The 17,726-nt window shown below is 55.2% G+C and overlaps 5 protein-coding genes across 5 annotated transcripts; 3 read left to right on the top strand and 2 right to left on the bottom strand.

Moving 5' to 3' along the window:
• Positions 1-274: 274 nt before the first annotated feature.
• Positions 275-3,033, bottom strand: ATEG_02641 (uncharacterized protein; the record flags this gene model as incomplete). Its single annotated transcript, XM_001211819.1, has 2 exons — positions 275-1,625; positions 2,279-3,033. The coding sequence occupies 2 exons, from the start codon at positions 3,031-3,033 to the stop codon at positions 275-277; spliced, it is 2,106 nt and encodes a 701-aa protein (XP_001211819.1).
• A 1,547-nt stretch (positions 3,034-4,580) lies between these two features.
• ATEG_02640 (armadillo repeat protein) lies at positions 4,581-7,688 on the top strand (the record flags this gene model as incomplete). The annotated part of the gene is made up of 4 exons (XM_001211818.1): positions 4,581-4,890; positions 4,941-5,839; positions 5,956-6,645; positions 6,696-7,688. 4 exons carry the CDS (start codon positions 4,581-4,583, stop codon positions 7,686-7,688), a joined length of 2,892 nt encoding a protein of 963 aa, XP_001211818.1.
• A 301-nt stretch (positions 7,689-7,989) lies between these two features.
• ATEG_02639 (putative fructosamine-3-kinase) lies at positions 7,990-9,104 on the top strand (the record flags this gene model as incomplete). The annotated part of the gene is made up of 2 exons (XM_001211817.1): positions 7,990-8,948; positions 9,005-9,104. 2 exons carry the CDS (start codon positions 7,990-7,992, stop codon positions 9,102-9,104), a joined length of 1,059 nt encoding a protein of 352 aa, XP_001211817.1.
• A 398-nt stretch (positions 9,105-9,502) lies between these two features.
• On the bottom strand, positions 9,503-15,315 carry ATEG_02638 (uncharacterized protein; the record flags this gene model as incomplete). The annotated part of the gene is made up of 9 exons (XM_001211816.1): positions 9,503-9,844; positions 9,957-11,092; positions 11,114-12,134; positions 12,174-14,125; positions 14,209-14,329; positions 14,395-14,634; positions 14,691-14,756; positions 14,946-15,150; positions 15,224-15,315. The coding sequence occupies 9 exons, from the start codon at positions 15,313-15,315 to the stop codon at positions 9,503-9,505; spliced, it is 5,175 nt and encodes a 1,724-aa protein (XP_001211816.1).
• Positions 15,316-15,890: 575 nt separating this feature from the next.
• ATEG_02637 (uncharacterized protein) lies at positions 15,891-16,886 on the top strand (the record flags this gene model as incomplete). The annotated part of the gene is made up of 2 exons (XM_001211815.1): positions 15,891-16,002; positions 16,090-16,886. 2 exons carry the CDS (start codon positions 15,891-15,893, stop codon positions 16,884-16,886), a joined length of 909 nt encoding a protein of 302 aa, XP_001211815.1.
• Between the last annotated feature and the right edge of the window lie 840 nt (positions 16,887-17,726).

The following is a 17,726-nucleotide window of genomic DNA, read 5'->3' as shown; positions in this document are numbered from 1 at the left end:
TAGTCTGAGGGTTCCCAGACAGTATACCCCTATCCCACCTCTCGTTCAAACGACCAACCCAGTCCATCCCACCAAGCCATGCTTCTCTGGAGCCCATGCACAGCCTTAGGTATACTCAGTGTGTCTAATTGACGAACAGAGAGGTATTTACCCTACCCACCCCACCGCCGGTCAGTTGTAGTTTAGCTTGAGCCTTTAAATTCATCCAGGATATCAGATGAGATCTATACCTTCACCCTACTGTACAGTCTATATCTATAGCATGTATATCTATCTACGCATGATATGACACCTCATCATACGCCCTCTCCTCATCCTCCCCCTCCTCGATATACTCAAACCCCAACGCCCGCCAGTTCAACTCCTTCCGCCAATGCAGCCCATAGTACAAACGCTCCGGCTGCCCCGACTCCTCCACCGTGTCACTCTCATCCCCATCCGCAACAGGGACCACCACCGGCGCCGACGCCAGCCCCCCGGTGACCATGCGTCCGCGCCGAGGAAACACCACAGCGCGAAACCGCGACAGCAGCATCCCCATCGAGCAGCACAGACACGGCTCCCGCGACACATACACGTCCAGATCCGTACACAGATACCCGCCCTCACTGCGCGAGCGGATCCGCGGCGTCGAGGACCCCTCCCCCTCCCCATCCGCGCGCTGCGTCGCCACCGCCCGACCCTCCTCGTTCTTCAGACACTTCTCCGGAGGCACCGTATCCTCCTCCTCCCCCTCGCGCACCGTCCCATCCGTCAGCGCAAGAAAATACCCCTCCAGCGGACTCACCCGCAGGGTCTCGAGCTTCTCCCCGCGCCGCCGACTCGCAACCAGCTCGACAGCCCGCATCAGCGCATGCAGCTCCGGCCCACCCTCCTCGTCCGCATTATACGTCCGCGCCGCAGGGTTTGGGCCCGCGCCGAGCCGCACCTCCGCCGTCGACATCGCGCCCCCCTCGCGCCGCGCATACCGCGCGTCCCCCGCAACCGCAACAATCGCCTCCGTCCACCGCAACCCTTCCCCTTCACTTCCACTTTCAGCAGCAGCCTCCAACCGCGCCTCAATCGCCGGGTCCACAACCACCGCACCGACCCGCCGCCCGCACCCGCTCTGCTCGGCCTCCCGCGCGACCCGCCGCGCAAGCGCCAGGTACATGCCCGCGCGCGGCTTGAGACTGTCGTGCACGCGGGTCAGGATCTGCGGCGGCGGGGCGATGGTGGCGCGCGGCGCGGCCGGGTTGTACACGACGGGCCAGATGGTGGAGGTCCATTTTTCGGCCTGGGATTGGTTCAGCGGGGGCTGGAGCGGGACGGGGATGGTGTGGAGGGGGATTTTTGTTGCGTCGTTGGTGTTGGTGCTGGGTTGTTCTTTGTCTTGCGTGGTGGGTTCATGCGATGCATTGGCGCTGTCTGTCGGGGCGGGCGCAAACGGCGTGAGGATGGATTGCAGCGCGTCGCGGTCTGGGAGGGGCGGCGGGATGAGCGCGAAGATTGTCTGTGGGGAGGGTGTGCGGTCGTCTGGGACGAGCACGGCGCGCACGTCCGGTGGTAGCTGGGGGTATTTGGCGAAGCGGCGGAGGTGACTGAGAGGGTGGGAGGGGTCGCGGGGAAAGGTGGAATCGAGGGCTCTGCGGGGTGTTAATATTTTTTCTTCTGTTGATGGGATCAGATCGGGGAGGGAGAGGGAAGTACTTGACGACTTTAGAGGCGCTTTTGACGTTTACCTCTGCGACGTAGGCGGTTCCTGCTTCAATTAGATGGGTTCGTGCGTGTCTATGGGGTGCGATGTACCGAATTCTTCTGGTGGCCGGGCTTCTTGCACGGTCTTGATGGGGATGAGATGGCCCGGCAGAGGCTGGATGCCTCGGAGGGTTACTTCGATGTCCATGGGTGGAAAGGAGGACGGACGTTCGGATATCGGGAATAAGGAGTGTCAATTGCACGGCATGGTGTGTCGAGAAGAGAATCAGTCGAAGTGAAGAACGGTGATGGTGCACTGGATGCTTATGACCTAAGCTTATTGCCTGAAATATCAGGCACCAACAATCTACTCGGTACATCCGTCTACTCCGTGCTACCGCAGATCATGAGAGAATATTCATTACCTCCAACGCCGAGCATCAAACGCCATGTAAGCTATACATCATCAATCAGACAATATCAAACAATGCAATCAAAACACCTTCCACTCTTGTGTTTTATGTACCAAGATCAACTCCGGCCGTGTTTATGTGCATCATATGTACTAAAACAGTCGGAAATTCTTCTATCCCCAGCTCACTCTCGCTCGATCTCATACCCCTCGCATCGCTCCACCAGACTCTGGTAGTAGTCCACCAGCACCTCCGGCTGCGGCACAATCCGCCACTCCACCCGGAAGAGGAATTCCAGCTCCAGGAGGGCCAGTTCGGCCATGCTAATACCCCCGACCCGGGCGTAGGTCTTGTTCGTCCAGAAGCTGTCACTCAGGCCTTTGCTCGCAACGGTGGCGCTCGCGATCAGGAACCGATGGATAGTCAGACTGGACACGGTGAAGGCGGGGTAGAGGGCGCAGAGTCGGTCAATGTAGTACACCATGCTGAGGAGGATGGGCGGGGAGAGCGTGGCGTGGGTCGTCAGTCGTTGCAGATAGTCCTGAACGGAGATGCGAGGCGGCGTGCGCGAATGGAAACGTGTCAAACGACCCTGGTTCAACGGGATCTTGTCGTTGTAGCGGATGAGTTCCATAAGCATGCTGGAGATCAACACTACGAGGTCGCGCGGATCGGCCAGTTCGTACTGAGCCGGGAGCACCTTGACCGACGGGTTATTGGAGCGTAACCGTTTAGGGGTGGAACCGTCGTGGCCCAGGGCCTGGGAAAGGCCACCGGTGGTCGCGGCATCGTTGGGGCTATTCCGCTTGTTGGAGGACGCGCCACTGGCGCTGGTAGGAGCGGGCATGGGAGGCGCAGGTGCCTGGACTATGGTGGAATCGGTGGAAGAGACGGCGGCGGCGGTGTTCGATCCGCCCCCAGAGGAGGTCAGCCCAGCGGACATACGGCCGCGCGGGTGATCCCCTGAGGGCCCCGGTGGGGAAGGGGCAACGGTATGGCGGTTTAAAGCCGAGCGAAGCTCTTCGATGGCGCGACGGGAGGAGTGCGGAGAGAGGTGACTTTTATTATGATGAGTCGTCCCAGAGAGAGCCGCCGGGTCATAATGCAGGGTGGAGGGATTAGGGGGTGGTGGAGTGGCGGCAACGGCGGGAGATCGCGCTGAGGAACGACGATGGGAATGGGGAGGATGGGGAGGAGGAGGATGGAGTGAGGCGGACGATGAAGAAGGAAGAGGATGAGGGGGAGGCGACGAAGGGGAAGGACGCAAGGCGGAAGAGGGCGATGGCGAAGAAACTAACATCTCCGCCCAACGAGTCCACCACGTGGGCGTACGAGTGAACGAGAGTTGTTGGTGCGAGAGGTGGATGCTGCGTAACCGGCCGACAGTGTGGAATGCCGCGTGCCCTGACGCATCATGATCTGGGATTCCACGCCAGGGTGAATGGATTCCGAGGGGAGGGAGTACCTGAGGAATCAGACCATGTGGAGGGAGAGTGATGGAGAATGGAGATGAATCGGTAGGGGAGAGAAAGAGAGAAGAGGAGGTATAGGAGAGAGACACCTAAGGGAAGGAAATTTTTGACTGTTTCGTCGTATTTTACAAATTACCGCTGGAAAACTGGGAGGATGAAGACTCCGACCAATCACGACTCTGCGGTACACATCCCATACGGTACCAATACCAGCCGCCCGCAGGAAATCATGGGGAAATCTTACCCGTTCCTTTTGCGGCGGTACTGGCCTGACACACACTAGTAAGCAATCGCCTCCTGATCAATGGACAATCGCTGGCCAAAAATTACCTCAGCCGTGGACCGTGCGAGGGGGATGGAGATGCCCCCAGAGGGGGTTCTCTTCCCTCTCTTTGCTCTTCCCCTCTCTGCCCGGTTTGGACTCTCGAGACGTCATCGCGATGGACTTTGCGAGCCCCGGCAAGCTAGACAAGCCCGACTAAACCGCAACGGACTAGTAGTGCCGTGACTAAGCTCAATAGGGCTGAGCACGTGAGATGGTGCTGACACATCACAACCCAGTCACATGACCTACGCAACCGGTGCCTCAGGCGGGAGCCATGACCGTTTCGGGCAGTCGACCATGTTCTCATCCCGTCCATCCATCCCGAACCACCGCCATGTCGTTTGTTCTCCTCCCCGACTCCTCGACTCCTCCGGCGTGATTTGTGGTTTCGGCTTGTTTCCGGGTTTGCTTTGCTTCGGTAAATTGGGTTCTATCTTGGTTTCCATCGAGTTTCCCGTGGCTCTTCTTCCCATAGCCCGATATCATCTCCATCTCCATCTCCCGCTATCCAGCTGTATGGGACCCCCATCTCCCCGCCCCGTTCATCCCCGCATTTCCATCCTCCCCCTATATCCCCGATTGATCGAGCTCTCGACTGCCCCATAGTGCCGTTCGAGTCATCCTCCGTTTCCCTTCGGTCCATCACCGTCCGACTAACTCGTCCAGTCCCGCGGGAGGCGGTGTTCCCCGACGATGACGCGCGCTTCTACTCCACCTATCCTTCACCAGCTCCAAACCGCAGATTCTATATCGGCCCAAGCCACCGCTCTTCGCAACCTCAAAAATGAGACCATTGGTCATGACCAGCGCAAAGAGACGTGGGTCCGTTTGGGCATCATCCCAATAATCGCCAAGGTCCTGGCCTCCCACCAATCCAACCGATCCTCCTCCGGCTCGTCGAACCTGAATGGATTGCTCAAGGACAACGGGCGTTCGGGTACTCGTTCAGAGCAGGATGAAGCTTGTCTACAGGCTATCATCATCCTCGGGAGCTTAGCTCAAGGTAAACAATTCAGATCCTGCTGGCAGACCTCTTTCTAACCCCCCGTTTAGGCGGTGTATCTTTTCTGGCACCTATCCTCGCAAGTGACATACTCTCCATCCTCCTAACCATCCTGTCTACCCATGACTGCCCTCGCGCCTTCATTCTTCCTATCCTACGGGCCCTCAACAACATCGCCGATCGCCTTCCGCTCCAAAACCAACCCCCCTCGCCGAAAGATACCAGCTTGGCCGACTTGCTCTTTTCCCCTCAACACATCGGATTTTTGTCACGCATTCTGGGACAGGACTACACAACGCACCATGAGCAGGCCGCTATCGAGCTCGCCGCGGCCCTGATCAGCAAACTGTGTGCCGAGGAGACGCATAAGGCAGCCCTGGCGGAATGCGGTGTGTTGGACGCCTTGGCGGTGAAGGTAGCTTCCTTTGTGGTTGCGCAGGGCTTCGTCCTCCCAGGAGCAGAAGCCCATGTCGGGGAGCCGGGGGCCCTCGGCGCGCTGCCGCCTCCGGCTCCTTCCAGCGCCAAATTGGGCCCCATCCTGCGCGCCATCACGGTGATCATTGAACACTCAAAATGGCGCGCAGAGCATTTTCTCTCCTCCCCAGGCATTGTGACTGTCTTTCCCAGACAGGTGCCCGACTTTGCTCCGTCCGATATTAAGAAAGGTCCATGGGGGTCGACATACTTCTCTGGCTCGGCCGTCCCGCGCCACGCGGGGGCAAATCCGCTGGAATATTTATTGCCATCCGTTCCCTTGTCGCACGGCAAGGCCCCGGCAAATTCCGCCAATTTCCCCCCTCTCGGACCTCAGGGTCCCTCACATCGTCATCACAGCCAGTCTTTCCCCACGCCGTTCTCAATCTTTGAGGCGCCTGGCAGTTGGATGACGAGGAAAATGCCGTCGTTCCCTGGTTGTTATACATCATTCGCGCTGAGAATGGCATGGCTCGTTTGATGGCCGCCCGTCTTGTCACCGTCCTGTTCCGTCTGGGTCTCACGAAGAAGCACCGTGTCTCCATGCTGTGTTACTTGTTGATACCCATCCTGATCCGAATGCTCGACAAGGACTATGATAGCGCGGGTGACGATGGCATTCAATACGGCGGTCTAGTACCGTCTTCGGAACGCCTAAGGGAGGAGGCTCCTGCGGTGCTCGCAACTCTTGTCATTGACGACCAAGAGCTGCAGAAGCATGCAGTCGAGGGAGATGCCATTAAACGGCTGTCCCAGCTACTCAAGGAAACATACAACCCAGTGCCCGATAATCGGAGGCCGATGTGGCATGCCGAAAGTGAAGAGACCACGGAGAGTTGTGATACGTTGCCTCCAGAGTGTCAACTCGGCTCAGCGGGCTATTCGCCGATCCACTGCCACGTCATGCGATATCGTGAGAACATATTGAAAGCATTGGCCGCATTGGTGCCGTTCAAGGATGAATACCGCAAGGCTGTCTGTGAATACGGAGTCGTGCCATACATAATTGACTCATTAAAGCCGTGTCCCAGCGAACCACCGCCGGATACGACGAGTCCTAAGAATACCGCCGCGGACGGGAACCCGACACCTACATTGCTAGCGGCCTGTGGTGCTGCTCGCATGCTCACCCGCTCAGTGAGCGTCTTGAGGACAAGCCTCATTGACGCCGGCGTTGCTACGCCCCTTTTCGTTTTGATTCGACACCCGGACATTGAAGTCCAGATCGCGGCTACTTCGGTCATCTGCAACCTGGCCCTGGACTTTAGTCCTATGAAAGAAGTAGGTTACTTTGCTCGATCTGGTGTTCTCTGGGTTTACTGACATCGCAGGCGATCATCTCTGCCGAGATCCTCCCGGTCCTCTGTGAGCATGCGCACTCGACTAATACTAAGCTCCGGATCGAGTCGCTTTGGGCTCTGAAACATGTTGCGTATAACTCGAGCAACGACGTCAAGATAAAAATAATTGAAGGTCTACAGCCAAGCTGGATTAAACAGGTCATCACACAGGACCCCACGGCTGCCCTCGCCAAGCGAGGGATAGACGAGGAAATGGACACCAATGCGTCGGTCGGGATGAGTCGCGCCAATTCTGCCGGAGAACAAGTGGATCTATTGAATCCCGTGGAAAATTCGCAGGAACGCGACGATGATATGAAGATGGCGGATACCCTTCCGCCGTCGAAGATTAGCTTGGAGATGTTCCTCCCGGATGCCAGTCGCCGACGCAAGCTGGCACTGCACGGGGACCTCGACCAAAGCACGCAGGCGCGCCAGGATGACATCGCCGTACAGGAGCAGACATTCGATCTGTTGCGCAACTTGATTTGCGGACAGGGCGCGTCGGAGATGATCGACCATCTGTTCAAGGAGATCGGCCAGGACGTGGTGCTGGATGCTCTGGCGGATAAGCTGCGACCGCGCACCATCCAGATTCCGAACCGCCGAGATACCTCGGCGCAGAAGCCTCTACAGGTTCCCACCGAGATTCTCGTCGCGGTGACGTACGTCATCATTCACCTGGCCGCCGGCCTCCCGTGGCATCGGCAGCTGCTAGTCTCGCATCGGGACCTGCTGCGGTACCTCATGGGGTACTTCAACCATGCGCACCGGGATGTACGCACCAACTGCGTGTGGGTGGTGATCAATCTGACATACGAGGATGACGTCAGCGACCGCGAAGGCTGTCGAGAGCGAGCAGTCAAACTCCGCTCGATCGGAGTGACGGAGCGATTGGCGACGTTGGAAGACGATCCGGACCTGGATGTGCGGGAGCGAACGAAGACAGCGCAGCACTTGGTGAATTCATTGACCCATGCATAGCGGGGAACAAGAACGGGCCAGGCGTTGGGATGAATGTACAAAAGCATTACATAGGTGATTCAATATGGTCTCTACCTACACGCGTTACTGAATAGGAAACGGAAGTAAGAAGAAGCTATAGTTCTTATCGATAAGGTACGAACTACTACGTCATCAGGCGGTGACGTTTCCGGAGGGGAGAAGCAACCACCTCAGGTACCCAGGAACAAACACCCCATCCATCAACCCATTCTCTACCCACGCCCTCGAACACCGAACAGCAACGGCTAGATCAGACCCCTGCTGATAACGGTCCATCACAATGGCGCCCGTTCCTCCCGCCGTTCTGCGCGCCCTCGGCATCCCAGACCCATCCAAGGCCACCTTGTCGACCGCCGCCCTCGGGTCCGGCTTCACCAACACAGGCGCCATCCGCGCGACCGTCCCCTCAGCCGACGGCCAACGCGAAGAAGAACGCCGCTTCTTCTTCAAAACCTCCGCCGACGGCGCCGCCGCCGAAGAGATGTTCCGCGGCGAGTACGAGTCCCTCAACGCGATCGCCAACTGCGTGCCGGGGTTCTGTCCGCGGGCGCTGGCCTGGGGCCCGCTCGACGACGCCCACGCCCCCAGCAACAACAACCAGTGCAGCCGGGGCTTTTTCCTAGCGACAGAGTACCTCGATCTCGGCAGGGGCACCCGATCCGGCGCGTCGCTAGCGCAACGGCTGGGAAAACTGCACAGCACGCCGGCGCCCGTCGACCCGGCCACCGGCCGTCAACGGTTCGGATTCCCCGTCGCGACATTCTGCGGCGACACGAAACAGCCAAACCGGTTCTGTGACTCGTGGGCAGACTTCTACGCCAACGAGCGGCTGCTGATGATTCTCGAGGCGTCGGAGCGCCGCAACGGGCGGGACGCGGGGCTGCGCGAGATGGTGGAGCGCACGGCGCGGACGGTTGTGCCGGCGTTGCTGCGCGATGGTCATCTCGGGTATGACCGCGATGGGAGTGGCGAGGGCGTCACGCCGGTTGTGGTGCATGGGGATTTGTGGAGCGGCAATGCGGACCGCGGACGGATTGTTGGGAGCGGTCGCGGCGAGGACGAGGAGACGGGGGACGTCGTGTATGATCCGTCGGCGTGCTACGCGCATAGTGAGTATGAGCTGGGGATTATGAGGATGTTTGGCGGGTTTGGGTCGACGTTCTTCTCGGCGTATCATGCGATCGTGCCCAAGACGGAGCCGGTTGAGGAGTACGATGATCGGGTGCGGTTGTATGAATTGTGAGTATTTTTTTATGTTATCGTGTGCTCTGTGGATTGAAGCTGATGTGCGACAGATACCACCATCTCAACCATCATGCCATTTTTGGCGCGGGATATCGATCTGGCGCGGTCTCCATCATGCAGAAATTGCTCAAGAAATATGGACAAGAATGAGAGCGCTTGGCTTCTTGCCTTATTCCCCTGGTAGAGATAGTCCACTGCCGAATCGTTTAATATAGTTGTACTATCAATGGCTGAGTCGTTTACACCTGCGTGTCATTCATGATATCTAGCTACTGAGCAACCAGTTCTCGTAGGCGAGCACCGCCTCCTGAGCTCGCACGAGTGTGGTGATAGGGTAGATGATGGAGAGAAGGGCTATTAGATGGTTGCGCAACTCGCGAGCTACCCAGTATCCAAATGGCTTTATCCTTCGCCCCTAGCTGTTTTGCCTAATCTGCTAGATCTGAATCTTACTATACTAATTCGAGACTGTTGTGAGTTTGCACGCTGGAAAGTGTGAAGTTGGATCCGGAGATTCAATTTGAGACTGCGTGTATTGAAACATACTATCAAGATGAGGCCGTCTCAATCCCCCCAATATTGTCGTCCATCGAAAAGCTCATAATAGCATCCATGACACTGTCATTCACTATGGTGGGTTGATCAAGCTGTGTCCCATCCGGCGCATTGACTCCCTCGGGGCCAACTCTTACATCGGCACTCAACGGCTGATCGCTAGCTTTTGATTGCTCTCGTATTTCCGGTAGCGCTTCAATGATGACCTTGAACTCATGTGGCTCTCCAGTTTCCTGCTTGACATGCCCGTGGTAGAGGTCGATCCGCCCATGGCATTTTTTACACACGGAAAAGTTGGGGCAGGTCTGGCACTCTATCACAGGTCCCCAGATTGTCTAATGGCGTTGCGTTAGTAGTTCTCGGCTCCACCATCAGTAAAGGGTCACTGACGTTTAGGCAAATATCGCAATCGTAATATTGCCTTGAGTACGGTGCAATCAAGCGTACGGTCTTGTCTTCCGTGGAATCCGTGACTTCGGGCTTGCCGAGAAGGCGGATTACTTCCGCCGGGACATCATGTAGTTGGGCCAGCTCCAAAGCTGTGAATCTTTCGTCTTCTCGACCCATGCGACATGAGATAGACACATCAGCACCGGCATCGAGCAGGGCTTGCACGATGCCGGTGAGATCGTATGGTTCACCGTATGACCGTACGACACTTACGACTGTACAGGGGCGAAGCGCCCAGCAGAGTGCAGTCCAGCCATCAATATCGGGTCGGTTCACCCACTTGGCCCGTTCCTGTGGTGAGCGTGCATGGGCCAGGATTGACTCCAGTGTTCGCACATGCCCGAACTGGGCGGCCCAGTGGAGGGCGGTCTTCCCTGCGATGTCTTCCGTCAGGAGCTCGCTGTCGTCACGAAGTACTGCTTCGAAACTCTCAAGGCCATTGGCGGCGGCGTATTGAACGGGGAGTCTACCAACACAGTCTTGCTGGTCGAGCGAAAGACCTTCGCTGATGAGGTAGTTTATTGTGCTGGGCCCCGAATTCAAAGCAGCGGCACACAAAAGAGTGGATATGGGAGTGTCAGACATGGCATGCACATCGGCTCCGTGAGCTACTAGGGTTCGAACAATTTGGTCAATCTTGTCGAGGTTCGCATGGCGAGAATCGGAGTCCGGTGCATTCTCTGGTAGACAAGCTGCCCTGATAGGCGTCGATCTAAGGCCGAGAACCTGCTGGTTTACATCCGCCCTTCTATCAAGGAGCTCGGTGACCATGGTAAAGTTAAGGACCGTGCAGGCAAAATGTAAAGCGGCTCCGTTCTTCGGAGAAAAAAGATGTATATCTACCCCGGGTTGAGACAGAAGAAGCCTTGTCATCTCGTCGGATTGGCTGTGGTATATGGCATTCATGAGTGGTGTCCAACCCTGTTGGCACTGTGCATTGATATTTGCACCTGCTTGCAATAGACGCCGAACGCATTCCAAGTTGTTACCCAGCACGGCGTGGACAAGTGGAGTCTCGCCGTTCTCGGTACGTTGCTCTATATCGAGAGCACCGTGATACTCTAGCAAGATTGCCACTATATCCGGCCGGGCGTCGCTGGCAGCAAGATGCAGAGGGGTTTTACCACTGTTCACTGTTTCCGTCAGATTCGCACCTGCGTTGGCAAGGAGCCGAACGACCTCGACGTTGGGACGATAATAGGAAGCGTCGTGAATAGGACTCCAACCGTAGCCATCCCGATGGTGAATATTAGCCTTTCTCTCGATAAGCAGTTTCACAACGTCAGGCTTCTCGGCGACAACCGCTGTGTTGAGAGCAGTCAGGTTGTTCCCATTCTCGAGCTCGATGTCAGCCTTAGCATCCAGCAGCAGACTCATTTGCTCAACACCCTTGCCCACGGAGAGCTGCAGCAGCGTCTCCCCGTCACTGGTCACATTGTTCACTGGGGACCCCTTCGCGAGGAGCGCGAGGATAGTCTGCTGATTGCCGTTCACAACGGCGTAATATAGTGCGGTACGCAATTTTTCATCTGTGGCGCACACATCGACGTTATGAGCAAGGAGCCATTCGACCAGAGCAGTGTTATCGCCACTGGCGGCCCACATCAAGCATGTCGTTCCGTCCGGGTCTGCTCTGTCAAGGTCAATTCCCGGCGTGCTATGGACAAGGCAATCCAAAAGTGCAATCTGTGTTTCCGTGCTAATATCGGACGCGCCGCAGATCTCAGTCGCCAATGGAGACTGCAGAAGCTCATGATTTGGGTCTGCGCCGTGCTCGAGGAGGGCTCGAACGCACTCGACGCTTTCGCCGAGCAACGCAGCGAACCAAAGAGGAGGATCTTGCTCGAGATCGCAGAGATTAGGATTCGCCCCATGCTCCAGGAGAGTCCGGACTGTCTGGATGTAGCCGGAGCAAGATGCGCTGATAAGGGGAGTCCAACCCCCCGCTGCGGTGTTGGTGTCAGCTTTGGCTCCTAAGTCGAGAAGTGTTTCCACTGTTCGCCATTGTCCCCAGTTGGCTGCTATGTAGAGAGCAGTGTGAGGCTGATGCAGCTCCATAAACGCTCGGTCTGCAGCCACCAGAGCGCGGACGGTGTCGCTGTGCCCGTACGCAGCGGCGGCGGCGTACATAACACCTACCTCGCCCACTTCTAAGGCACGTGTATTTGCTTTAGCCTGGATTAATGCTTGGACAACCCGAGTATGGCCACATACCGACGCCACATACAGGGGAGAGTGACATCGCGCGAATACCACGTCCTCAGGGTCCGGAGGGACACCAGTCTCTAGGAGAAGTTCAACGAGTTGATCCATATTGAGCCACGTTGCTCTCCATAATAGCCTCGAGTGCCAAGCATGATCCTCTAGCGCGCCTTTTGAAACTGAGATGCTCTCATCATCGGGGGCCTTACCATGACTAGCTCTGCTAGGGAGAGTACGCCGCACATGTTCCAAAGCAGCTTTTTCGTGCCCCACAGACATGGCATGAGCCAGAAGATGCATCGTAGTGACATCGTTCGACTCTTGAGGTGCGTTGGATACTTCCGTGCGAATCAACCGGGCATCCATCGCGCTGATTAATGCTTCACGGAGGCGTACACTGAGAGTCGTCCGGAGAAGAGCAGCGACGGGTGAGTCTATCGGTTCCGAAGGCCGTGAGAAAGGGTTGTGCATTGCCCAATACATCCGTGCCCAGGGGGTGAGAGGCTGTTCTTGTGACTCGAAAATAGGCCCCAGGTTTTGCAGAAATTCAGGGTGTCTGTCAAGATGGTATGGAAATGCCGTTACGGCATAGAAAATAAAATCGGTACCATCTGGCTGCAGTGAAGGCGTGAGGAGGTTGTCACTAGCATTATACAGCAAGGTGTATTCATCGTACAACTTAGTCAACCGCTCACGAACTTCTGGGCGTGTGAGATAGAACGTGAGAAATTCGATCGTTTCGTGGGCTAGAGGTTTGATTTCATTCCACATGTAGATCGGATCATCTTCAAGAAGAAGATCCCGGAGAGAATCTCTGACACAAACTCGATTGTAACCAAAGTGTAGAAATGCTGATAACTTTGATTTCATCAACTGGAGAGAATTCCCTATCTCGTTCGAGGCAGGACTGGACATACACCGATTTTCAGGGCCCCAGTGACATTGGTGCAAAAGCCATCCGAGTTCAGGGCCGCTTAGGGGTCGATGTCCGTACAATAGCCATTGGAGAATCCATCGTAGGCCTAAAATTTGGTCAGAGACTGTTCTGAGGATCTGGTCTAACACGGTGGCCGGCGACGTCGATGGTTGGATTGTGTCTAGAAGCGTGCAGAAACTAAACCATGCAGCCGAAGATGGGTTGTCTGGCCAACCCGTATATCCCCGCAAGAGGCAGACAATCTGTTCTAAGCTTGCTTGATTCATATCGGCTAGTCGACGGAGAGCTGTCTTCACTCGAGTCTCGCCATAACCCGCGGGGCAGAGCCTGGGGATCAAAGGCACATCCGGGGTGTCTTCAGAATAGTCGTACAAGTTCCATAGGCTAGATTTGTCGGAATCTATCAGTAACGACAGCCTGCGTTGACTTGTCACGATAACCTTGATAGGCAAATCTGAGCGATCTGCGAGACCCTGGACTAGGCCCCAAAGGTATTTACGGCTTGCCACGTCGCATTCATCGACATCATGGAGTACTAGAAAGCCACTGGTCTGTAAACGTTGTATTGGGACAGTTGCTAGGATGTTACCAAGGTCTTTCAATGTCCATCCCTTTTGAATGCGGTACAAGTCCAGGAGCAGATCAGTACCTAGATGAAGATTTTCAGGTTCAAAAGCAGTGAGGACCTGGATGAGGACTGAGCATATCACAGAATGCATAGTGGCCCGCATGGGGTTGTCGGACGAGAAACGGAATGATAGTATCGGAGTCTCGTATTTCTTTTTCTCTTGCTGCTTTTTCTGTTCGAATAGAGCCAAGTGGTCCGCTAGAAACCTGGAAGCGGCCCCATCACGGCCTTGAATGTATAAGACTGGTGTCCTCGGTGTTGTAGCCCAGTCTTTATACGCCTGACATTCCAACGCTCTTGGCGAGGTCTCCGGTTGCTCAACTGTATGCTGGTGCTGCGGCATTGCCAGTGGTAAAAGCATTCGCTGTAAGGCCATCCATTGTGGGTGGGTTGCCCAATCTGCAGAGAGTGCCATCGGTTAGTAGTCTTAACTAGCAGGTATTTGGCGATGAACGTGAGTCCTGAACTATGGTGACACCCACTTTCTCTTCGATAACTCACGACTTCTTCCAAGCTAGATACATATCCGTCCTCACCAGGTGGATTCTCCTGCACGGCGATCTCAGTGGATACACCGAAGGTAGCGGTGAAGAAGTCAAGAGCCTGTATTTATGTCAGAAGGGTACGCAGCAAGAAACAATGCGTTCTTTCTCGCTAAGTAAACATACAGTATCCATTCCGTTCGTAGTCTCATTGGTATAGATGCTAACCATCCGGGTACGTAGGGAGGCCCTAGAAGCAAGGAATGCCTCCGTCGTTTCAATCGAGGCCTCTGCGAGAGCTTGAATTGACATGGATGTTGCCAGACAAGCCCATGGAGCATTTTGTTGATGCGCGTGCAGAAACCGCGAGAGCTTCCTGTCGAACGTCTGGACATTTCGACTCCGCTGAAAGCAGCTCCACCATATCTGCGTCCTCGGTCAGTTGCTCATAAATTCAGAACTGGCCGAGGAACGTCACGTACAAACTGCACAGTGCTGTAAAAGATCTCTTGCCATTGCGAGTCCTGCGATGACGCGATCGCGATAGCCTAAATCCTGCATGTCAGAAGTCTGAGGACGGTCAGACCAATGTAAGCATGTGAGGTACCTTCTTGACGATCAATGCACCCAGGTCATAAGCAACAAATATCCGAGCCAGATTGGAGGAATCCTGTTTAGGTGAGTATCTTTTCGCCATATTGCGTCGATGTCAACTTGTGCTGCAGTGGAGGACCTACTTCGCCTTCGTCATGAGCAGCCACTAGATCACTCAACAACTGCAGTGCCTGATCCTCAATTTCACCGAAGGCTAAGTCGCCAAGAAGTAGACGTGCGATATTGCATTCGAAGACATACTCTCTTGTCCTGGAAGACACCGAGTTTCCGATTATGGTGTCTAGTCCCAGCCGTCGCTCTGGGTTTACCCCGACAACATGGATGACACTGTCATTTGTCAGGGAATCTGGAAGATCGTGCCAGAAAGCACAAGAGCAAGGAATCCAAGGGCAGGTCTTACTCAAGATTTGGGTGCTTATAGGGGTCCGACTGGGAAGGTACAATGGTATGCACCAACACCAGATGGGAGGGGGTCACCTCACCAACGGACATCCTGGGCTGCTGCGACTCTGTCAACAAGCCGGTTATGGACGAAACATCTACAGAAGGTCGTGGTATCATATCAGTCTAGAACTGTTTGCAGGTGTGTCGCAACTGGGGAGCCAGGAACTTCCGGACTTCCTTTGCGGCATATGCAATCGCTGTCTGCCTTTCGACAAAATCTCCTCCTTTTAAAATTGGAAACTTGAGGGATGCATTCGGTTGTGTTTGGATGATACGTCAGCCTCGCTAAGAGCATGGAGCCTTCCAGGATAATTGCCAGTCAACAACGGGGATTCTTTGTTTTCACACTGCACTTGCTGTCCCCGTCGAGCCCTTTGTCTCTGATCTACAGTCACACTGCGTCAGATTCGAAGCAGTCAGCAGCCACAATAAACCACATGCCCAGTCTGGGGCTGTTCGAGCTCAAACGAATTTTTCCGTATTGAATGTTAATTGAATTGCTCTTCGCTCTTTGCTACAACAAGGTGCCCCTCCCATGACGAAGATCTAAAGTATCAGTAGTCACCCTCTACACATTACCACACAAACATCGTACTTCCAGCGCCTTTCTTCCGCAAAGAATAATGAACAAATACGAGCTCTGGCTGAGTGAGGAGGAAGAGGAGGAGGAGGGTCAGGGTCTCACGGATCCAATCTCATTTACAATGGCTTTAACTTATCAGGGCCCACCAGGAGGTATACTATGTACATTTTCATTCAGGCTGATGCGATCCGACCTGACGGTAGACAAATCATCAGAGTTCAGAACTCGAAACCGACCAGGCGAGCGCCAGCGGCCGCACGTTTCCGTCTTCAGAGGAGGGATGTCACGAAGGAAGCCCGCCTTCACCGTCAGCTGCAATGCCAAAGCTATGATACACGGGGAGCTAGGAGGCCCTTCTTCCAAGAAAGCGACGCTGCTCGTGTACGAGCTCAAATTCCAGTCCTACAGAGGGGCGCGCCTCAGAGAGGCGGATATCTCTTTCGAGTTTAAGCCTCAGCCAGGAGCGACGGGACGCGTTTCCGTCGCAAAAGTGAGACCCGACGGGGTGCACAAAATGGAGAAAACTGAACAAACAGAGGCCAAGGACATCCACGCAGGCATCAATGCTGGGTTCATGCAGATGGTCGGGGTCGATGTCGGAGGAGGCCATTCGATGGAGAAAGTGGCCAAGTGCCACACGGTGATAACGGGTGACAGACCACAAGATGACTGGGGAGATTATTACGAGGCTCGCTTCTCACTACGTGAAAACCAGTCCCAGAAAGACGGGATCCCATCCAAGCTCACAGTGTGCGTTCTCCTCGAGAGGGACGATGATCAAGACTTTCTCTGCGTCCCCGTTGTCTCCGTCAAGCCAAATTTCCTGACCACTGTGGCTACACTATTCTCGACAAGGGATCCAGATGACCCGGTCTACTTTAGCGTTGACGAGCCTCCCTTTAATCACCTGGACGGCCAGGTAAAGATAGACAGAGATAACCTTGGCGCCACCGACTTGGATGACCTGTGGGACTGCACCTTGTACAACGACTATCAAGGCGCAATCAAGCCATCCAAGCTGAATCAATCTGGATAAATACCGGGGGTCAGTCTGGACGGGCGGGAATTTCGAGGATTGGAGGATCAGCGGTACTGGTTCTTCCAGCAGGCGTCGAATGTCATTCGTTGCCGACTGCAGTGCGCGGCCCGAGCGAATTTAATGTAGAAGAAGCAAACATGTAGTCGAAGGAATGCAGCCTCGCCCATGCTATGTTCCGATGGGAGTGATTGGGCAAAAACGTGCTGGCTCTCACCATGGCTGCTGCACTCTCGCAGAACTGTGGTTGACATGGCATCCATGTAAGAAAAAAGAAACGATAGAGCCCAGCACCCCTATGGTGGCTTGGTCACGCTGACCCCAGGCCTGCAACTGCTGGACATAAGCGGGGAGACTGATCTCATCTGTAGGGATTCAAGGGCAGAAAAGGGCCAGAATACTTTCAATCTCAATTATTGCCCTTGTTCGTGATTCCACCCATTCCACCATATACGATGGATTTCTCAACGTCGGCGGCTGAGCTCATGGATGGCTTCAGCCAATTGAACCTTGAAGCCGGCCAGGATCCAATTTTTGGGCTGTCGCCAGAACCTGTGCCCAAAAGGCTCTGGAGCGATGTACTCAAGCTTCTGGTTACTGGCGAAAGTGACTGGGAGAGCCTGGATGAAGAAGACAAGTTGTCGCTGGCATACTATGACGATAAAAACGTATCGCGACCCACGCTACTGCATAAATTGACAGAAGACCCCAGTCTCATTGGATTCGAGGAATTGGCTATCGAAACACGTGAAAAGATCATTCTGTTTCTGTTAAATCAACTCAGCAGGCACGCAGAGAGACCGGCAGATCCACTCCTCACCGTCGCGATCAGCTATCACA

This window comes from Aspergillus terreus, genomic scaffold (genome assembly GCF_000149615.1).
Source record: "Aspergillus terreus NIH2624 scaffold_3 genomic scaffold, whole genome shotgun sequence".
In the NCBI taxonomy this organism is placed as follows: domain Eukaryota; kingdom Fungi; phylum Ascomycota; class Eurotiomycetes; order Eurotiales; family Aspergillaceae; genus Aspergillus; species Aspergillus terreus.
The sequence above is the reverse complement of the archived record's forward strand: the minus strand, read 5'-3'. Positions and strand labels throughout refer to the sequence as shown.